We start from the raw sequence: 23,301 nt of genomic DNA, 5'->3' as shown, positions 1-23,301 counted from the left end.
AGCAGGATACATAACATAATTCTGGCTTCTTAAAAAAATAACTGGAATGAAAGCCAAAATACGTTATAAGTAGCTAGGATTAAGCACAGATTTCTCACAATAACTAGTTAAATTAGACCTGATCTTCAGACCAACCCACACAATAGTTACTCAGCTCACCCATGCTGGCTGAGCATGGAGAGATGGCTGAGCATGATCTTCACCTAACAGAATTCAGCAGCCCTACTTGATTTCAGGGGTCCTTTTTGACTCCGGAGACTGAAAAGGTACAGTTTTTGTTCTCGTGTAGGAGATGGAGGGCTCTCTCATCCCTGTGTTAATCTAGGCCCTGGATGACTAACCCCACAGCTGACACAAACAGATGTTTTTACTTGTTTGAACTATTAGGTCAAAGGGCTAATGAGCTAATGAAAATTCTTTGAAGATCTATCAAATGAGACATGATTAGTAGATTTTCAGGCCCTACTCATATGAAAGAAAAGAATGAAGAAAATATTCTGCATTTACAAATCTACTTCCATCCAAGTCTTGGATAAGAGGCAGATTTAAAAATAAAAAAATAAAAAAAACATACGTACTTCAAGAGCTGAATCAGGAATCTCCAGTCTGGCTGAGCAGTGCTGTACTTCCATCAGCTATGTTACAACTTGCATTATGAGCATCTTTTCTACTCAAACAATGTGTGACAGAATAACATTAAGATTACGTTGTCTCAGCAAGTTTTTTTATTTTTCCCTATAGTATTTTTCTTTGCTCAACTTTTTTCATGTTTTCCTTGGTATATGTCCTGTACCGTGTCAATGTATTTAAAAATATGTTCTAGTCATATAAACATGTCCCTCAATTTAACATTTGGGATAACTGTATGAGGATTATTCCAAGCTGTGTTCCAGCAATAAATCCACAATGTATTTCAGAAATATTTCCAGAGTAACAACACCTTACTGTAGATATCAATCAACCAATTTTTGGAGGTTTATGTGTACCTATGTATAATTTAGCAATTATTATACAGTAGTTATTTGTTTTCATCTAGGAGTAAGTAACTTACTCTGAAGATTCCATATCAAGGTAATAAACCATGCTCCCAAACCGGTTAATGCTGAAGAAATCCAAACTTAGCAACTCAACTCTACACAGTGTTTATTTTCATTTTGTTTTTGATAGTGGAAATCGTGTATAAATCACAAACGGTACAAGTTTCTCATGTCTGGCAGTTGTCCACATGAATAGGTCAACTACTGTGTATAGACACTGTATTTTTAGTATAAAGTCAAGATAATATGGCAGTTAACTAATACTCTCAACTACAGTAAAGATACAAACTTTTGTAATATAAATTAATTGCCATTACAAAAAGGCAACTGTATTAACTAATACGGTACAAAAATCTGCAACTTCTATAAATACAAGGAAATGCAAGAAGTTAAATGAAATAATACATCACAGATTTCTGTAAAGCGCATTTGAATAGGCAAGCTAAGATACACATGGAACATTATACAGCAAGAAAGAATATCAAAACCCACTAAGATTTAACTTTTTTTTCCATACAGATGCTAGAAGTACAAGTACAGGACACGACATGGAAGCAGTGGGATTACCAGCTAGGAAGGGGTAGACAAAGAAGTCTTATTGACAAGTTGTAAAGCATTAGGCAGCAGACAGAAGCCTGTCAAAACCAGCTGTTGTTGGATACTGATTGATAATGTTTTCATTCTGACGGCTGAAACACTGCAGACAGCCACAGGTCTGAGAAGAAGCCCAATGTGGGCACATACACATACACACACATACACACACAAAGTAATTCAACAGATGTCTAAAGAACATTAAAGCACAATATCTTTTTTAAAAAGACAATGTTCACTCCTTAATGAACTTGCATGGAAAGTAGAGCCTAGTGCCCAAGTTTATTTCATCTAAGTGATGAACACATGTGAAAAGATAAAAAAGCAAATGAGATTGGTCATCTGAATGAAAACTGCATGGTGCTCACATATTCTACCATTGCCATAGTATTCAAGAACACTTGAGACAAGGAAGTGCGACAGGAGTTGCTATGAACATTTTTAATCCCTTCATAAAAAGGTGAAGGTGTTTAGACATTAAAAAGGTACACATCATTTAAGTCCATCCACAACACAAAACCACAAAAGAACTACATTCAAAGTAAAGTTAAGTGTTGGTCTTAGCCATAATCAGTTATGAGGTATTGTTTCAACCTGTGGTAAGGAATGATCACTATATTAGTAAGAATAAGCATATTTAAAATCATTTCGAAAACAATCACTGCTCCTGTGCAGTTGGTATTTTCCTAAAGAAAAAGCATTAAGCATCAAAAGGTCCTTGTCTAACTACATTGGCATATGCCAAAGCCATGCCTCTTTGACTAGTTGGGCCTTTTAGATGTTAGCCACGTAGCACCTTCCAACAGTGCATACTTGGGAAATCATAACCAAAATATAAATCAAAAAACCTAAAATCTTTGGGCCAGACTCCCTGACGATACAAATAAGTACAGTTCCAAGAATTCAGTACAGCGGGGATTATTTTCACTTGTGCCTTTGGTCCCTCACTTTAATACTGGAAAGCAGGGGAAAAATAGTAAAAACATTTTACCTCTCACCTTCTAACTAATGTTAAATGAAAAAGCAGTAAAAGCTCTGAATCCCTCTTTTTGCCTCCCCAAACTGCCTGCCTTCTCCTGGAAAATACCTCTCTGACCCCTCCCCACCATTTCTTTCTTGTCATTGTCCCTAAAAAGGACAGAAATCTGGGGACCTTGTAGAAATCTGGGGACTCTGTATTTGCTCATGTTAGCTGAGAGTCTGGAACTCTAAATCAGATCCAGTTCCTCTTTAAACTCAGGAAAAGGAGCCTCCTTAAGCCACACAAGAGAAAGTGATGGGCAGCTGGGTTGCTTCTAAATTGTACAGAGAGAACTGGAACCAACATGGGGCTCCTCAGTCTGCATTTTAAAATGAACGATTCCAGTTCTTGGGTATTTCCAAGAGTCTGAGGACTGAGGAGATTGACCTGGCAGGAAAGAGAAGAAAAACAAAGCAAGAAGAGACGTCCTTCAGGCTTATGAGCAAAGCTTTCTGGCTATTCTATTACAAAATTAAACAAGGAGCTTACCAGTTTCCCCAGCTTCATTCTGATAATAGGAAGTGAGTTGAAACAGTGATTATCAGGCCATGCATTTGGGCAGATAGAGTTCTGAAGGAGCAAGCCAAGAAATCCATGGAAATTAAAAAGTAAACAAAAAGCTATAAAAACATTTTGTTTAACAAAGAGTATAATTACAAATAATAGAGAAACGGCTTTTATAAGCCTTTATAAGCTGATCCTTGCTATTTTTTTTATTCTCAAATAAACTAGTGAGAAAATACAATATACTTTAAACTTAAAAAGTAAATGTTCAGAGTGGAAGGATACGTTGCTTAAAGCCCTGAAAATTGATTTACAAGTTTAAACACATGAGAAGCAGAATCAGTGAAGGACCTTTGGCACATCACTACAGTTTGTGTTTGCAGACACTTATGCACATGGGGAGCTGAATGCACAAGGCACAACATTCAAGGCGTGCACCAGTCCAGTGACCGGTTCGCACATACCCTGTTGTGACTGACTTAGTTGTGAACCACTGACCTGGCACATTTCTTTAACAGACCAAACTGGTTTATATGGTTTTAAAAACCAACAGAAGGCAGCCAAAAAACTGCAAACCTACAGTGGGGAAAACTTGGAAAGAGGAAATATGCACTGTGTTACTGCAACCAAATGGGATTTTTCCAAATATATTACAAATGTTCTATCCAGTGAATACTATTTTGTCTTCTAAGTAACATTCAGCCCAGAGGAAGTTTTAGAGAACAAGTTATAAATCCTTGAATAGAGAAGCTTATAATACAAACACTGGCAGGCCCTTAATTGTGGTATAGATAGATGCCTTGGCACTGTTACGATAACAGCAGTACTCTCTGAGCAAATGATACAGGAGGCAATCCTTATTTAAAATCAGTCACACGTCAAACTAGTAACAAAGCATGCCTCCACAGCTGATTTATGAGACATTTGCTTTGCTCCTCTTCACGAAAACCTAGTTTCAGTGAAAGTTATTACTTTATCCCACTTCTGTATATTTACTACAATGTTGTTACTTAGACCATCTTTTTTGTCACCTATTCTTAACAAATACTGCTACCTGCACATACATCTGTGCCTTAATTTCCTCTTCGGGAAACTTCCACCAAAATAATGTTTTATGCCTTTGACAAGGTTATGCATTAGGTTTTAGAAGAGGAATCAACCAACACGTCAATTATATTTTCATTTAGCAAAACTCCAGACTAAACTGTGCATTAACAAGAAACTCCTTGCTTTTAAAGGTATCATACATCAAGATTCTCAGTGGCTGTGCTTTCTAGACATACTGGGGGGTCAGTAAACAAGCTAATACAAATTAGTCTTACAAATCCCTAAGACATTAGTTATTTTTAAAAGCCAAGATAGCAGTTAGAATTCCTCCTTTACAGACTATGTTATTTTTGTGCGTGCAAAATTTCTTATCAAGGATGACGACAACGCAAGAAAGCAACATGCAGTGTGCAGAACTAGTGGTAAACAAAGAGGAACTCCCTATTTCAGTAGTGTAGACAATTTTACTGGAAATAATCATGTACCTGATTCACAGAGTGTTTAATTTAACAAAAGGGCATTCTGCACTAACTGTGTATGAACAATGTATCATAGCACAGTCTTGATACCACACCACAATTAAGCTGTGAGCAGAATGAACAGGTACAGTGATGACCGGAGAACCACTCTTCTCTCTTGCGTTTCACATTCTTGAAGGTTCGAAGTCTCTCTCTTCTAGTAAGTTTATTAGAAGGGAGAAGCTGTCTTTTACTGCCTCCATATCATCCAAGGAGCAGGGTTTAAGGATCCAGCGCTTTCCACGTGCAAGTGGCTCAAGTTCAAAATATTTTTTGATCTATTAAAAAAGAAAAAGAAAAATCTATTAATAACACAGTGACAACATTTTTTTTTTTTTTTTAAGATGAGAGAGACAAAAAAAATCACCCCAAACTAACATTTAGAAGATCAAGGATAGTCATTTTTAGAATCCTACTCACAGCTGTTCTTATAATATAGGTTATATGTTGTGACCTGAAAGTGTTTTCTTTCAGGGTGAGTGACCTGCTTGGAAGCTACCATTCTACCAGTACATTTAACAGCATGGGAGGTCTGGGGAAGAATTATACACACTTAGGACAGAGCAAAGCACACGAAGCAAGTGTTCAGAAAAAAATAATAATAAAAACAAAAAATCAAAAAAATGACAAAACAGCAAAAATAACAGTAAGAAAGTTTAGGTTAGGTTTGTACTTTAACATTAAGGCTGTATGTTTCATCATACTGTTATTGGTAAACATTTGAGATCGATTAGTCTGGTAAGAAATTTTGTAGCAACAGTAACTGTCAAAAATTTACAAATCTTAAACATTCCATGCAAAGGTAAACAATAGTAAGGGGTTTCTTAATGACCTTGAGAGCAGTAGAAAAATAAAAATTCTTCCAAAATCAGTTACATTTTTTAATTAAACAGAGAAAACTAGAATACTAATTTGATTAGAATAGTAGCAAGTATTTTATGTGAGATACGATGGTTTTCTATGGTCTTCATTCAAAATCCAGTATATTCCAGGGGGCTTAAACTACTTACTAACAATAGGTAATATAATAGGAAACCCCTTAACTAAATTAATTCTGTTTGTATTTCTGCAGCAACCATGCAGCAAGGAGGCACAAGAATAAGGTATAATATAGAGTTACAAGCTATATGGTTATTATATGCCTTGACAAAACATACTGAAGAAGATGCAGTTTTTTGGAAAGACCAATCATCACTGACACTAATTACATCAAATATCAAGTCAGAAACACAGGCCCACCAAAAGAATGCAAAATAAAAGATTTTAACTTGGTATCATACTCCAGTCACTTTTCAAATTAGCAAGTACACTGTCAAATCTGATTTTTGATCCTATTCATGCTGCATGGAAAAAGACAGCAGTTTGCAGGCTATTCTGATCAACAGATTACATTAAGCTGTTTTCCTAAAACTTTTAGTCTTTGATAGTATTTGATCCAATAGCCTACTCACATCTGACTTGTCAAAATAGATATTTAGTTTTTCCATTGAAATCATATCCATCAATACTTGCTATTGTCAACAAACCAACAGAAATATTTGGTCCTAACTTAGTTTGCACATTCTTGTTCCTTATATTTCCTGCCAAAATATTCTTAATTTTCTCCTATCGCAGACTGAGCCACAAATATGCACAACAACAGAACAGTTACTTGTATTGTGGTAGGCAGCAGAGGCCCTAAGCAGGCAGCTGGAGCTGCACTGGGCTGGGCTGTGCGCAGAAAACAGAAAGAGGCTTCGAAAGCCCCAACAAGCTGCAAAGTCTCTATACAGCTCTTTAGAGTATCTGTACAACAGTTTTGTTTAACGAATAGTTCAGTCTGATAGAAGAAAACGATGGTAGTTGTATTAACCCACATAAATCACAATCCAGTTGCGCCAAGGCTGCAGGATTTCTGGTATTGTCTAGAAAAGAACTTTGATAGAGCTGCTAGTAACAGAGTTATCGGGAAGAAACCTGTGGCTTTGAGATGGGAACTACTGCTTCCCTCAGCCAAGATACAGATGAAACCTTTTTAAAATCTATTTCTAACGAAGTAGAAGGGTCTCAGAAATGACCTGCAAACATGTAGACAAAGAAGTGAGGAACTTGAAATTCACTCCCCCTTGGAAAAATTTCAGAAAATACACAAGTGGAAATAAATGGGTCCGACAAGAACCAGTGTTTTCATATCAGTGTTCCTATTCCTCAGCGTTATTATCACAGTGACACAGCAGTAACTGATCCGTTAGCATGGTTACATGTGATCAAAATATAAATACGAATCCCCATACGGGATGTAATGAGATGTCTTCTGTAGCTGAATTAGCACCCAGTTCAATTCGCCCCCCTTAGTATGTTAAATTAACGGCACTGATCATAGGGCTCGAGTAGCAGGGTAGAGAAGCACTCTCGCGAGTTTTAGTAACAGCCCCCCTGGCTGCTAAACCGGGGGGAAGTGAAAGCTGCACAAAACACAACAAAGCAAGGTTTCAGCGTAACTAGCTGATGAAGTAGCCTGCTGGTGTTAAGCTGACAAATATGGCTGAGTAATTGGAGATTTCTCGGACCTGCAACCTAGCGGATGTCCACCACACCCCCCCTACTGGAAGACTGTTGCCATCAGCCCCCTGAGTTCACTGAAATCTGTCCACAACCTTATTTACGTAGCCTCTGGAAATAAGGCTGTACCATATGAAGAAATGATCAGGAAAAGGTCATTACATTTTAATGAGACTACTTAGGTTTAAAAGCATTAAACATCTAGAAACGCATGCATAAGGAAATGATGGCAGCAAGCACAGTAGCACTGAGTCTTGTGCATTCGTGAGCAAATACAACATTGCTTACCAAGGTAGCCTCTAGCCAAGAAAAACACAATGACTTTAAGCTGTATTTCAGTGCCTGCAGACTCCAAGATATAACTGCTATTTCAGTAGTAAAACAGCTTCAATTTATTTAGTGAAACAAATTTTGCAGAGAAATTATTTATATGGATCTGAAATCTTGATTTTTACTATACTTTTTTTTTTTTTAAACTATTTCTTGGTGTGTAATAAAAATGTAATAAAATCAGCAACGTGATGCCATCATTTTTCACATCTGACCATCAGGTCAGAGTCTCTGCAATAACAAGTCCTGAATGAACAGTAAAATTAAAAGTGATCATTAAGCAGCGGCTTTTAAAATGGGAAGTTTTGATAATGGCATTGTAGCATAATGGTTTGTATCCACATAAGCAGCAGCTATTTTAGGGCTACCTACAGAGAAAAGAATTTGCTAGATTACATGTCTCTAATCCAAACATAGGAAAAGAACACTAATCGGCTCATCAATATTAAATAACTAAAACAGAAGTAGCACAGAAGTGATCTTCCACAACCCAAGAGACACTTCATGGTATGTTACTGTATTTCCTCATTTAAACTTCACACTACAATGGAGTTTACTAAATACCTGAGTTTTGCAAACCAGCTCTACTGTTTTGAAACTTTCAGAAAGAAGTTTGCATATACACATATTTCCTCCTGCAATTTACTACAACATCCCCCCTTTTAAACGGAAGTCATCCAGTTCTAAAAACAAATGTTTTTTCAGACTTAAAAAGGAACCCACACAAGGGAGAAAACAATTACGCAAAAACAGACCAGCACACTCAGATGCCCAACGCTGTTTGTACAGTTGAGTTTTCCACTGGAGTGCTCTCTCCGCTCTCCATCCGCTTTCCTTCCCCTTTCCCTGTAGCTGCTTTCCGCCTGACGCTCATCACTCACACTTGTTCCTTTCTGGATTTTCTGCAGAGGATGCACACTAAACCATCACCAAAACGTCCAAGGGATGTTGAAATTCTGTGACCGCTTTACCTAGGTAGCTCTTGCAAATCCAGACACTTGGCAGTAACTATTTCACCGCTTCCTTAACTGCACTAGTACAAAAGAGGTCTGTTGCCAAGAGGTGCTCTTTTGTCCTCCTCTGTTGCGTAGCTGGTGAAAAGCTTTTTGACTGTTCGTGGATGCTGAGGCAAAACACGAAGACTCAAACATACTTCACACCGCTGACGCATCAGATATGCATTTACATAGTACCTTTGCATAATTATGTATTTATTTGGGGACTGCTAAGTATTTAAAATATAACCTTAGAGGAAAATACAGTCTATTAAATCCACATTATTTTAAGATGTCTTTACTACTGTTTTACAGGACCTCACTGTATGTCTTGACTCCACATGGGGGACTTGTTTTATAGAGAAGCTGACATTGTATTTTTGCCACATTTTGAAGTCAATAAAATCCAGCAATACCCATTTGCAATTATTCCCACTCTTCCCACACTCCACCTTCTAAGTCCTATTCTACTGGCACAATACACTAAGCACATGGTTACCAAACGTTGCTTAATCCATGTGCTAGAAAAGTCAAGACACAACAAAAGGATAGATGCCTAGAACCTCAGCTGGTGTAAATTAGCACAGCAGCGTGGAACGGATGTTACTACGTAACCGTAGTACTACCCTACCTATGTAAGCTGAGAACCAGTAGCGCTGAAAGCTTTTGCATGTTCTGTTATAGAACCTCATCTATCCAGTTCACAACACACACAAATACAAGGCATGCAGGAAAATTTAGTGTCTGTAATATAGGATTAAAGAGTCATTTCTGTTTTGTACTCAAAATCAATAAAACCCGTTTGAAAGTATTACTTTTCATCAGAATTCAAAATGTCAATACCAAATTTCATCAACACTTAAGAAAATTCCAATCCACTCTAACTAATCTGTTGTGAACAAATGTATGCTGCAGAGAGTAACATACACTAGCAGGCTTTATTCAGAGAATTTGGTGGATGAAAAAAATGTCTGTTATATTGAACAGTTTTACTGGGAACACTGGAATTAAAAAAAAAAAAGTAATAATATGTGTACGTGATACCTAATCAAAAGCAGCACAACCATGTCATTCCTAAGGCAGTGTTCCCACTGGTCTGGATTTTTCAAAGACTTTTACAGGATTAAGCAAGGACCCCTACAAGCAGGTGACTGGTGGAGATAAAGTAAACTAAAATTTCCTAATTTGCTGAGTCCATAACATTAACCATTAAGGAATGGTGCATTCATTTACCCTAAATCTGCACAGACAAGAAATGCAGCAATAAAGGGAGATCTGAGTTCCCCATATGGACAGAGTAAATGTTTCTTTGGACTGTGATGCTGAGATCACATTTTCAGACATCATAAAAATCTGCCTTTTGGAGCAACTGTTTAGAAAACTCAAGAGAAAGAGGCAATTTTTGTTTGTACCCTGAGTACATGAACAACAAAAGAGCTGGCTGCAACTGTGACCAAAGCATGCTCATATTCAAAATATTTGGAGAAGAGAAAAAGCCAAAAAAATCCATTATGTAACATTAAGTTTTAAAAAGAGAAACTACATAAAATGAGTAACTTAAAGGAAATTAAGAGTGCAGCTAAAAAGGTAAAACGCTTGCAGGTGGCCTAGAAAAAAAAAACATAATTAGAGGCTCAGAGTATATTTATACTGCTATAGAAGACTTTAAAGGAAACAAAAAAAGAAATCTTTTAACTGTTGCAATAAAGGATGGTATTAGAGGTAACAGAAGTCATGTCTAAAGAAGGAAAACAGAAAAGAAAAGAAAGGAAATTCTGGCAAATTAAATAGAAACCACAAATGTTGACCTACTAACCATAGAGCGCAACCCATTGCTTAAAACACCACTGATGCTAAAAAGTACACTGAAATCCACTCCAGTTTATGTCAGTGTGCTAGAGAGCAAACTGCACAGCCTTGGGAGCAGCTACACAGGCTTTTCTGCTGATCCTGTTCTGAATATAGTGACTTACAAGAGTGGCTGGAATGGGTAGGTAGCAACTTCATTTTAAACCAACTAGTTGCACATGAGTCAACACCTTCATGCCGTTCCCCTAAAAATCTGCTAATAACCTCTTCATCTGATACACCACTGGGCCAACAAGGACCTCATCTGATGAGAACAGCTGTTCTAACATTCAAAACTCTCAGCAAAGTTACGTAAGGTTTACTCTTCCTACAGAGACACTTCACATATTCCTATAGGGAGACTTCATTCATGCTTGCTCTCGTATGCTTCTTTACAGTAATGATCTTATCCACGTCTAGAAAACCCCCTGTAATGTACCTTTATCCAATAAACAATCCTCCTAAAACACCTGTACCTCGTATCTATTGAATCTATATGGAATACCTTGTATGCGACAAGGACAAGAATGAAACCTGCTTCAACTGATGCGAAGGGGTGGAGATACTACTGTCATCTGGAACAGACCTCTTCAGTAACCTGTTCACAAGGATATTTCTAGGAACACTATCTTGAGATTAAAATCAGACATAGAAACCCTCTTAAATTCTAGCTTTATAAAGTTACTTAATTGTCAACTGATCCTTATATGCCCAATGATTCTGAAGTCTGTACACACAATGTCAAAAATTTACAACAAAGTAATTAAAAACATATTATGATAATTGGAATGATGTAACCAATGTGCTTTTTTGTTTTTTGAAGTATGACCTGCTGAAGTAAAAACAAAAGAAAATCCAAGATTGTCTTCCTCATAATTCAGAATGATTCCTCTAAACCATATCTCAAAACCATCAGAAACCTTTTTGTAGAACTTCTCACAGGTAGTGATGGATGCCTTAGAAATTAGTATTACTAATTTGTACAGCTTTTCAATCTGTTTTAAATTTTGTTCCTTACAAAAGATTATCTGAAACACTTCCAGCTGAGCTTTGTACTTAGCTTCATAATAGACATGGCTGATATTTTTGGGTCACAAGTCTCTACAAGAAGGAATACAAACACAGGTACACATAATCCACAAAATAATTTACACAGCAGTTTGTAGAACAGATGCACTCTTTCATCCTGGTTATCTTTAGTGGCTACAAGACACTACACTTTTCAAACTGTAAGTGATTGCTTAAAGAAATGTATTTTAAAGAAGATTCGTAACTGTTCTGGATGAGGAAATAGGATGCCTGGCAAATTAGCATAGACTTGCTGTTCCAGACAGAGAGCATGCAGTACTTGCAAATGCAAGTGTGAGACAAGAGAAATGGAGAATAAGATAGAGAGCTGGAAGAAGAATATGGAGGGATACTTATGGAAAAATATCAAAATATTGTATAATCTATCACTATGGAGAGAGTGGAAGATTTTCAAAATGGATAGGCATTTTGTATACAGATATATACAGACACGTTGTGACAGGTCTGGGACAAATCAGATGGATGAGAATGAGGATAGAGAAGTGCTGAGGGTGCAAAAAGTACTACTGAGATTTGCACGAGGCACTGTATTTAGGTTAAAGCACAGATAGGCTTTGGGGAGCTACTAGCATCTATCAACTCTCTTCATGCAAGTCTTTACCAAAGCTACAAAGTACTATAGAGTATTAGTTTTTTTTTGGTTTTGGTTACTTTCTATTAATTCGTTCAAAAGAAATAGTAAGAATCAGGTAACTAGTAAAAAGATATATCTATACTTTGCCTTTCACGTTTTCTTCACCAAGAATATTCTGTTTAACTAAGTGTGTGCTTTTCCTACAACTGGAAGACATATAGATAACATGACAATGGTGGCAGCATATCTACATAGAGAAAACCAGACATCCAGATGAAGATTCATACAATCTGTGTTGGCTGGATAACCAAGATAGGCGCTCACAATGTCCAGTCCCACAGGGAGCAAAACAACATCCACTCGTGAGTGGAGAGTGAAATAATAAGGAGAGAGAAGGTATATTATGAGAAGAATGCAATTAAAGGACAGTAAAACATTTTCCCTTAACATCTACAGCTTCAATTACTTAATTTATTTTAAAGAATTAATTGGTAGAGAAGCAGAATTCAGATCTTTAGATGCAGTATTAACCTCACATTTCTCTGCATTGGACTGCACATTTTAGCCCCACAACTAACCCTGTAAATCACTGCTCCTATTGCATCTTCTCCTACTAATTCTCTTTTCCAAAACACCTGGGGTCTCAACAGATACTATCTGACAGTCCTAACCTCAGTTCTTTTTTTCCACCAACAAATTATTAGAATAAAAAATCCCAAAGAGCAATGCTGAAAATTAGCTATGGTCAGATTCAGATATTTTGAAGTTGTCTAAAAAACACATTTTTTTCTGTGTACTGCATAGTGAAAAAAAGGTCAATTTTCTACCTATAAGGGCAATTTTTTTATATAAGAGCACTCAACATATCCAAACAGATTCTTAAGATATCCTAAATTAACTGACTGAATTTAAGATCAATTTAAATTTCGCATAATTTGTTTAAATAGCTATCACTGCACCACACATCTGTTAAAAAGTAATGTGGAGCATATCCAAAAATAATTTTACAGGAAAGCTTTTAAAAGCTTTTATTATACCACCGTTCATCTCCCCTCTACCTTCTCTTACCCTGTTTTGGTTCTTTGTTACATCTTCAGTTAAATAACCTAAGGAACACAAATAGCTAGAAGGAACATAATATTTGAGACCTTTAATCAGATTTCTATTAGACTTTCAGAGTTTTTGTAGATTTTTTTTTTTAACAGACTATAGATATTCATGGTTCACTTTAGAAAATGATAGTAACAAGATAGTATGCTGACTTCAGCAGTAAAATATGCTAGCTTTAAGTATAGATTTTGCCTTTAACTAATAAAAAAACTTGAGCCACAGGTACACAAGTGCTGAGTTTTTACGGAAAAAAAAATTATCTGTGGTGTCAAATGCCAAATAAAACTTTAGAATAATCAGAAGTCCAAAGATCAATCCTTATTATGACATCCCTTCTGCAAATGACATGTTTTCTCTTCAGACAACAGTTAAACGCTGTTTTCTGAAGAGGTGCATATGTGATGATTCATCTGCGTTTGCCTGAACATGTATATGAATCCAGTACTTGAATAAATAACGTCTGTATACTGTGCCCACGTTTGCAAAGCACCAAAACACTGTATGGACATGTATTCTTGTAGCAACAACTAAGAACAGAATTTCTAAGGGCTTTGTGGTTGGTTCCCCACATTTACACTGTTAAAACTGTTCCAAGCAAGCAGCCAAGACGAACACAGAGAAAATCCATTTATTCAACAGCAACCTTGGTTCTTTGCTATGTGTTCTCACATACATAAGACCAGAGAGTAGTCGTGTTACTTGTTCTGCACCAGGTACGGAGCAGGGTATATAAAAGGCAGGATGGCTTCCACCTCTCTTTAGTTCCTTTGCTGACGAGAACATTTGTTATGCAGAGTCTGCACAGTGGCAATGGAAGGCCAGTCAGTAACATAACTAGCTACAATCAACCACATCTGGCTCAAAAGCAGAAACTGTAAAACAAATTCTTTTTGGAAAGAGTTAACATACAATGTCTCTGAAACAAAATATGCTCCCAGGGACCCTGGCACCACCAGTTTCAGGTACTGGTTCCCAGAACTCCACAAGGTCTGTGATTCTCCAACTTCTCCAATGCTAGGGATGACTTCTACAGAAGCTCATTCTGAGGCTTTCCTCCCAGCCCTAGGGTCTGTGGAGGCAAAGCTGCACTTAGCTTATTCTAGGTCCAGGCCTCTGGCAGTGCCAATGCTTCCGAACTTGGAAACCATCGCTCCAAATTCCAGAGACCTCCAGACTCTTCTCCATATCTTGATATAAAATAACTCTTCACACAGAAACACTCAGAACCCCTTCGTGCTCTGTGCTGAGACTAGGACTTCACCTAAGTAAGGCCTCTCACAGCTTCCAGATCCTTCACAAAGCAGAAGGACACAGAGTAAAATTACATAGCTCAAGTCAGAAACATATGGCGATAAGTCCTCCCAAAGAAACAATCCTGTACGCAGGGATATAGACAACATCTATGTGCAGAACCAGCCTGACACTATGACTAAAATGCTAGTAAACGCAGGAAGCAGCATAGCCCGAAAGCAGAGCACTTTACACTGAGAGAGGTTGTTTCTAAACAGATACCTCAGATATTTCCTGTGTTGTGAGGCAATAGCCTCAATACTTCAGAGGTTTGCAGAGAGGGTACTATGAAAGGCAGGGATGACCACAAGGATTTTGAGAAGATGTGTGAATACAATGTGATGCTGAAGAACTGTACAGGCCACCACCTTCCTTTTGGCTTTTGAACTTGAAGGTAATAAACTAAAATCTCTCTTCTTCCAAGCTCCAGTGTTATTCCTTCCCTTACCTAAGTTGCAGTAGATAGTTCTACCTATTTCAGACAGGCATTTGTCAGCTGATTCCCACGCAATGGGAAATGAGTAGCAAAAGCAGGGTTCTGCAGGCTGACTGACAGCTTCTACCCTCTACCTCTGAGCTTGAATCACAGTTTTATCAACATATCCTAGCATTACAGCTTGGATAAACTTCTAACTGGAAAGAAAATTCAGCAAATACATAAATGACATCAATTTGGAATCATTTGTGACAAAATTAATGCCAGTTGACCAAGGTAGCTTCACACAACAGATTTTTCTATTCTCTCCACACCTCAGATAGAATAACCTGATTATGCAAAATTGTGGTCTAATGAAGGTATAATTGCCTCTTTAAATTTTGGATTCTTAGTGCTCAAAATAAGTCTCAGTTCTGCACATTTACCATTTCTAGTTGAGTTTTCTTTAAATTAGAAATCACCATATGATAACTTTGATGACCACTGGCAATCTAAAAAGTTATAGTGCATCACTATTTTTTGAGAATGTACTCAAGATTTACACCTTTTACCCCTTCTTAATAATGAACTTTTAAATATGACCACAGCTAAAAAGAACTTAAGTATTCTATACTAAGCCAAGAAAGGTTCTGTATATCGAAGTTAATGAGTTTAAGTCCCAAGCTCACATATAAGAAACAACCAATTATCCTGTCTGAAACACAGGCTTGTAAAACTATCAGTTACTTGTAAAATGGTCTGCTACACACGAGTAAGATGTTGTTTAAATGACTTGTTTGACTAGATGCATTCACCATGAAATTGATTCTTTTAAAGCATTATTTTTAAACTTAATGCAAGTTAACTGCATAAACTGAAAATGGGGAAAAAAATCTGGCATTATAAAGTGTACGTTTCAGTATGAGTCTAGTATTTTATGAGGTCGAAGGTTACTTGAACAAGAAACTCATCAAGAACAAACAGTCATTTCTAGGGCAGTAATTGAAAGGTTTAATACAATTAAACTGTCCTGCTATTTCCATGCCAAGATGTATGATATAGGATCTACTGTTATTACACCACAGCCTGTGCAGCTCCAAAGTAGCACAAAGATGGTAAAACAATACATAGAACATCTTTCAACTATAAAGATGAGAAATAAATCAGAGTTGTTATTTTTCTGAAGTATGAAAGTAACACCATGTCAGTGGTATCACACCTGACACTTTGAGTTAGATTTAACATTACAATTTTGTCATGCCTTTTAAGCAGAGGGTGGCACGAAAAGGAGGTAACTAGCAACAGACTACTGAATATTCCTCAATCATCAGCTTGGACTCACTTGCTCAACTTTATACTGATCCAGACTTAAAAGAAGAAGAAAACATTGCCAAGAAGTCATGGAGTTGTATACAGCTAAAAATACATTCTTTAATAGCATTTTAGATCTGAATGTTTAGCATGGCTCTATAAATACAGACAGATATACCAAGCCACAGCTACTAAACAGATCAGAGTTTGCACAGTAATGTTTTATGTTTCCTTCCATATGAGTTACCGAAAAACATTACTACTGGTTTATAATGAATCAACGTATTAATGGTACATTGCTAATAATTCACAGATGCCGTAGTGACTTAAATTAAAAAAAAAAAATCTACATGGTAATCATTAAAATTTGAAATCTTTGTAACAGAACATTTCCAGTTGTTCTCTCATAAAAGAAAAGACCTCATTACAAGATAAAGCAGTAACAACACTTTTTAAAAATCAGTACAACAAAGTGTTTCATATTTCATGCCCCCAAAGCTGCAAAAGATACTATGCTGCCTACTGCAAAACAGCAATTTTGGAGAAGAATCAAACTGTCAGATTTTGAATAAAGTATTTGCATGTTGTACAGCAGTTTCTTCAACACCAAGTGAAGAGTGCCACCAGCCACACTGTTTTACAAGCCCAGCTGTAGACAGATTAATAGAAAGGACAGCGTCATCATCATGTCTGTCAGACCACAGGCAGTGTGGAAGGAATTGGAGAGGGGAAGTGGAGAGAGGCGTAAAGAGATCAGCCACATAACAGGGCTTTAGATGACTTACAAGTAATAAAGCATGTTACTTCTAAAGATGTCTGTTTCATCACAGCAGAAATGGCATCATATTGAAAGATAAAATTTCAACCCATCTGCTAGTACATCAACTAGATGTTTGCCAACCGGAAAGCACAAACCTGCAAATGGACTCGATGGTGCTTGCACTATGCTGGAAAGGTGGACAATGCTCAGCAAGCCGAGGTGCAACACTGACATTTGTCTCAGAAAACCAAAAAGGGTTCATTTGTTCCTTTGCTAAGAGTTAAGATGCATCAACTACAGCTTCAGTAAAAATAATGTATAAATTCAATCAACTGGTTCAGATTAAAGATAAATTCAGGATGAGCAAGTAAAACTGGATCCTATCAAAAATCCACTAGCTGATAGTCTGACTGGAGCTTCAGCTATTCTCGGGGGAAGCGAGAGATCAGTTATGTTTATTTTATACAAACCACATGCAACAACATAATGTTTCTAGTATGATTTGCTTACTTCATTTTTATGAAAGGTTATCATGTGTAAGTTTTATGAATTTTATAAATTTTACGAAAAACATTAGTTAAGACACTGTTCTTTACTTTTTAGCCTTGACTATACTTTCAAAACAGTATGCAGAGATAAAAAGCCAATAAAATTATTTGTCGAAGATACATCATCCTGCTAATTTAGCCTGTATGCTCGCAAGTAATATATAAACCAGTCTTTCTTTCTTTGAGCACATTCAGTCATTTACTTTGCGCAATACATTTTCTAACCTAAAGGGCAAACAGGAACAGTTCAATTATTTGCTTTTCATTATTCACAGTGTATGATTGATCAGTTAAGTTGTTTGGTTTTCCTCCTTTACTGGATGACATTTTAAACACAGCAGTAACAGACAGAAAACTCAGTAAAAACAACCAACACTTGTGTTTGTTCACAGATACCCGGGATGACACGGAACCTTCTCATTCTCTATGTTCCTATCAGTAACACTGTCAGAGATGACAGTAATCTTATTACCAGTTATATAATTTATTTGCAGTTGATATAAGAGCACAAGTAAGATACAGGATTGCACTTGATACATCAGCTACAGATGTTAGTCTATAGGCATGAAGAACATCTGAATTTGTATGACACAAAAAGAAAAGGTAAATTCATTATTATTAAAACAGCTGCACACAAACATCCAACTGAAGCAAGAGGAGAAATAAGGAGGTACATCTTGTTAATGTCATATCCAGTACTGCTTAGTCCCATTAAGCACTCCCAACATCTTGATGGGCTATAAAGCAGTAAAAGCACTTGGTCAAGTAATTTTCTTTCCCGAATGGTTTGTCTACCTATCAGCAATCCCAATTAGTGGGGATATGTATGCATCCAGTGTAGCAGAAACCCATTTTAGAGGAAGAAAAAAAATGTCTATTGTCTAATACTTTAAGCTGATATTGGCATATAATTGTGTGCAGTGCATTTTTACCACACTGCAAGTTAGACTCAAATTCATTTGTAATCACACACCTGTGCAAACTGAACAGTATGTACAAGTGAATGATTAATTGCATGGAAAATGTGAGGAGAAAGGAGAGAGAGTAAAACAGGAGTTGTCTGTGGGGAACAATAAAAAAAATTGTTTGGAATACAGACAATTCAAGAAGCTTTTAGAGTCCTTCTTATAGATATTTGGGAGAGAATACTGCTATTTAGTTTAGTTACTCTTTCCCCATTCAAACATGTTTTAATGTTACTCCTTCCTACTGGTAAAAACAGCTGCTGTTCAGACAATGTATTGGGCTTGGCCACACGCTGCTGACCTCACAGCAGGCACCCTTCCAAAACCAGAGGTGGGGCGAGAAGAGGGCCATTGCACCTCTCCTAGTTAACAGGTTTTTTTTTTTTTTTTTTTTTTTTCTGTAAACACTACAGATTGCCAGATACTGAGAAACTACAGTGCTATAGACCACGGTACTGTCTGATACAGATAGATCTGGAACATTTTGAATCCTGATTTTCACTTAAAGCTGGGGATATTCAGAAGCAGAAAACAGTGAGGAGAAAAATTAGTAGAGGAACATCAAACAGAAGAAAAAAATTCCTTTTCCATACAATTGCTAGCATTAATATATTTTAGGACCAAAATTTAGGCCATCTTCCTGCAGAAGGAAGTTTGTGCAAAAAAAGTGGAGGTCAAGCCTAGAGTGACACGGTTCACTGAATGACCAAACAGAGGTTTACATATTTCCTTTATGGCTGCTGGCACTGTTTTTGGCCTAGAAGCCTCTAATGAACAAAGAGAGCTCTGATCCCTTCTGGAACCATTCATATGTGATTAAGATCCAACAATACAGCACTTTGATCCACTTAGCTATAGAAGGAGTGGATGTTTCCTGAAGGAGTCATTTCGGGTGAAAGGGGAGGAGAAGAAAAGAAGAAGGAATTTTCCCGATCAGGTCAATCTGACTGAGACATCACTCTTCTCACATCTAATATGCACTGTACTCTCTTGAGAGTTTTGAAGCTTTGGAAAGATGACAGATGACTGAGGTATGAAAAAGAGGAGTGAACTGTGGTTACAGTGTCTCAAGAACAAAGAATAAATTTATCTTTTTGAACATGGAACAGGATTCATTTTCAAGGGAAGAAAATTGAGTTAGTTGTTGCAAGCCATACTGCAACAAAAAAGGATATATAAATGGGTGATCATTAGAGCAAATTGTTGGCATCTTTCACAGATATATTTGGACAGCTTGCAGTACCATAGCCACAAATACACAATTCCTCACTCTGATACAGCTGAAAACAGCAGGAGATGTAAGGGTAGGTCTATAAAAAAAATCCCAGAGAATGAACACCTGGTTCCTTGAAAGTAATCTTTCTATCTTGACACCAATATACTTCATATAACCCAAGAGAATTAAAGGCCTGTTTGAAGTTAGAAGAGCATGTACATGACACACCATTTGGAGGAGTATTTACTTTTTTCAACAGACTTAAGTATTAAGCACAGGTGATGGATTCGGATCCCCAGGAACGAGCGGAGGATGGAATGTCTAGACTACCAGGAAAAGCATAACACAGGTGTGACAACTCTGCTCCACTATCACATTCCAACATTTTCATATAAACTAAGTAACTTCCATCATCTGTTGATATAAAAGCAGAAGAGGGAAAACATATTTGGCTTTGTCTACTACAAACGTCTACTCCTGATAATTTATCTTGGAAGCCTACTCTCCTTTTCATATTTGGATTGGATGCTTCCAAGTCCACCTGGGGATGGCGTCGCGCTCTGGCTAACCAGCAGAACAGTTTTTGGTTCAGAAAACATTTTAAATTCAGTGTCAACGGTTTAGCCAGATTGCTCATATTTGTGTACCTTTTATGCGGCTGTCCCTACTGGACAGCAGATGATTTTCTGCTCAGGAGAAAATCTTCATATCTGGCACTTAGACTTCAACTTCTTGAATCCCTTGCCAAGTGTATGCGTACTATGTGTATGCCATAGTATGCGTACTGTGGTTTCCTCACATCCAGCTGAAGCAAAACATACCATCTTTCCTCAGGTGATTTTGAAAATCAACATAAAAGCAGAGGTGCATGGACAGCCAACTACCAACAGCACAGAAACAGGAGTGAAAGGAAAGTGAATCAACAAAGTAGCAACCCCAAAGCTAAGATCTACTGTCAGTATTTGCAATAAAATGGGTTTTGCTACCAATCTTGTACCATGGAAAAGGCTACCACACACAATAAACTACTCAGTTTTAGTTCTCCAATGTCCAATGTGTATCAAATAAATCTTGAACTGCTGTACTTCTATACATGAGCAAGGCAAATTAAAATGCATCAATTCCTTAAAGCAGGCTAGCAGAAAAAAATATACGGAACTAACATTTTGCATCTGTGTGCTAGTTCAATTTCTATGAGGTTTCCGCCAATTCTAAAAAATGGTGTTCACAGTAGAAAGATGGAACTTACTTTAAAAAGATCACTTGCAGCTTTATACTTAAGCTGCCTCCATTCATAGTAATTGTGGGAGTAAACATCAATTTCAAAACAGCACAGACCATCTCTGTCCCTGAACACCTTTCAGACAGCATGGGATTTACAACACCACAATATCAGAATTACCTACTAAGCTTCAATGTCAATAGCATGATACCATGCATTCTGAAATGACAGTGTTTCAAATTCTTTTTTTAAATTTATAGTCAAAACAACTTTGTCATATTATATGATTAAATTGCAGTTTTGCTGCTGGTTAGAGTCTAGTCTCTTTTTATTACTCTCAACAGTCATTTCACCAATGTAATGTAGATACTGCCATTTAGAAGAAGAATTTGAAATTAATGCATTTGCAATGAAAAAAGCAAGAAGTATACAAAACTACTCCAGATTCAGAAATTTCTTTCCAAGTTACATCATAGTTTTCTTAAGAGGCCAAATGGCTTTTCTGATGCATTTAATATGGAGAATAATTGCTCAAATATACAAAAAAATCATTTTTGTATCACTTCATTTTTAAATATATGGATACCAGAAATGGAAACTGTATTTCTTAAACTAAGCTGTTGGCTAATTACTACTGTTCCTACACCAGAAGCGTTAAAGAGAGGACTACATATCAAGTGATCTGGGTACAAGCTACCCATTTTGGAGCTGCAGTTACAGAAAGGGAAATTTTATGTCCATATCCCACATCTGTAGTAATACATGCTCTGCAGAAGGCTTCTCAGTAAAATCTTTTTCAATAATTAATGTTTGTTTATTCCTGTCCTAGTTTCATCTGTTTAGCAAAAGATAATCAATCTCAGATAGATTCTGTTAATTTTCATCAACTAATTAAAAAAGTATTAGAGCACATTTGCTATTAAAAATCCATGAAATTGAGACAATTTAACAAATCCATTAGACTGGTACAAATACAATTTTGTTGAAACCATAGAACTGTAGCGAAGAAATCGGTCCCGTTGGAAAGTTAACAATAGGCTCTCCTCTAGGACTGACTTGCAAGTTAGCAGATGGGAAAGAGCCTGGACAGCAGCATCCCTCCATGACATTACAAAATCTTAGCTCATTAAGTGTTCTATAATATTATTGCTAAGAGCAGATCATCATCTGATAGACCAAAACATAAGATTCTCAGTGGACTGTGTTGATCAGCTGATCTGTCACAGCGCCCGCTTTTATTGACCCTTCTTAGAATTAACAACAAAGGCAAACAAACTGTTAGGCCAGGTGCTAATTACTGCTAACCTGCAATGGGAATTAGGCACCTCAGTGACATCTGTGCTTTTGGAAACCACCCTACCCACATATACAGTTGAGATGCTTGACAGTGAGTTAGAGTGACTGCTCTTCACCTTTAGGAGTCCTCCATTTTTCAGACCTGTCTGTACTGTAAAACCAGCCCTCATGTAATTGTCTGACAATTAATTTTAAATATTTCCATTATACTCTGTGTTTTGGAAAGTCTGTGCCACAGTGATTGCACTGTCTTAGATGTTGTTGCAACAGATTACGACAATCAAAATGTATGCAGAGTATTGCTATATTGCAGCTGTACGGTTATGCCCAGCTTCTTGATCAAGCTTTCCCAGAAAGCCTTGTCCTTCCCTTCTTGATTTATGTTCAAAGTCAAAGCCATAATGAACTTTTGACTGAACTTGTCTAAAATACATGTGTAGGGCAGGGCTTTCACTTGGGTAGCTGCCAGTCCACCTTTGGCTCACAGTGACAACCAAATATCCAGCTGCAGCGAGGATGAAGGATAAGAATTTGGCTATCTGCAGCGGTCAAATAGGAAAAAGTTTACTTCAGTCTCCAGGGTAAGGGATCACCTTCCTCTCTTTGACTGGCCAGCTGGAGGAAGGGGCACATTTTCTTTGCATTCATTGACCACAAGCTCAGTCTGCTCCTTTTCCTATTTGAACTTTACCGAATGAGAAGACTTGTCCACATGACTGTTGGGAAGATGCTGGACGCTGCAGGACTGAGGGCCAAAGGCCCCCCACAATGCACGGTAATTGTCGTTCCAAGTGTGGGCACACGTCAAAATTAAGGCACGTTTGGCCAAAGGAATTGTAAGTGAAAGGAACTAAGGGCATTACACAAATTAGTTTATGTTTTCTCTCTCCTCCTCTCATTTAGCTGCAGCTGGTGGGAACAGGGGAAAAAATGGTGAAGGACAGACAGAGGCAACTGGCAAAAAAAGAAAGATATGATGCTTGAGGAATGTGCCGAGACAGAAGGAGGGAGAAAGAATGCAAGGCAGAAAGAACTCAGATCATGATTAGTTTCAGCTTAGTTTTGTCTGT

The 23,301-nt window shown here is 37.2% G+C and overlaps 1 protein-coding gene across 4 annotated transcripts in view; it reads right to left on the bottom strand.

Annotated features, from left to right (window-relative positions):
* Positions 1-1,126: 1,126 nt before the first annotated feature.
* Positions 1,127-23,301, bottom strand: part of LOC135325048 (ADP-ribosylation factor-like protein 15) — a 232,401-nt gene continuing 210,226 nt past the window's right edge. For all 4 annotated transcript variants that reach the window (XM_064502467.1, XM_064502465.1, XM_064502466.1 and 1 more), the window contains one exon: positions 1,127-4,999. In XM_064502467.1, the coding sequence (XP_064358537.1) occupies positions 4,847-4,999 (153 nt within the window). In that variant the 3' untranslated portion in view covers positions 1,127-4,846. The remainder of the gene's footprint in view (positions 5,000-23,301) is intronic.

This window comes from Dromaius novaehollandiae, chromosome Z, assembly GCF_036370855.1.
Source record: "Dromaius novaehollandiae isolate bDroNov1 chromosome Z, bDroNov1.hap1, whole genome shotgun sequence".
Classification (NCBI taxonomy): domain Eukaryota; kingdom Metazoa; phylum Chordata; class Aves; order Casuariiformes; family Dromaiidae; genus Dromaius; species Dromaius novaehollandiae.
This window is presented reverse-complemented; position numbering and strand designations above follow the sequence as displayed.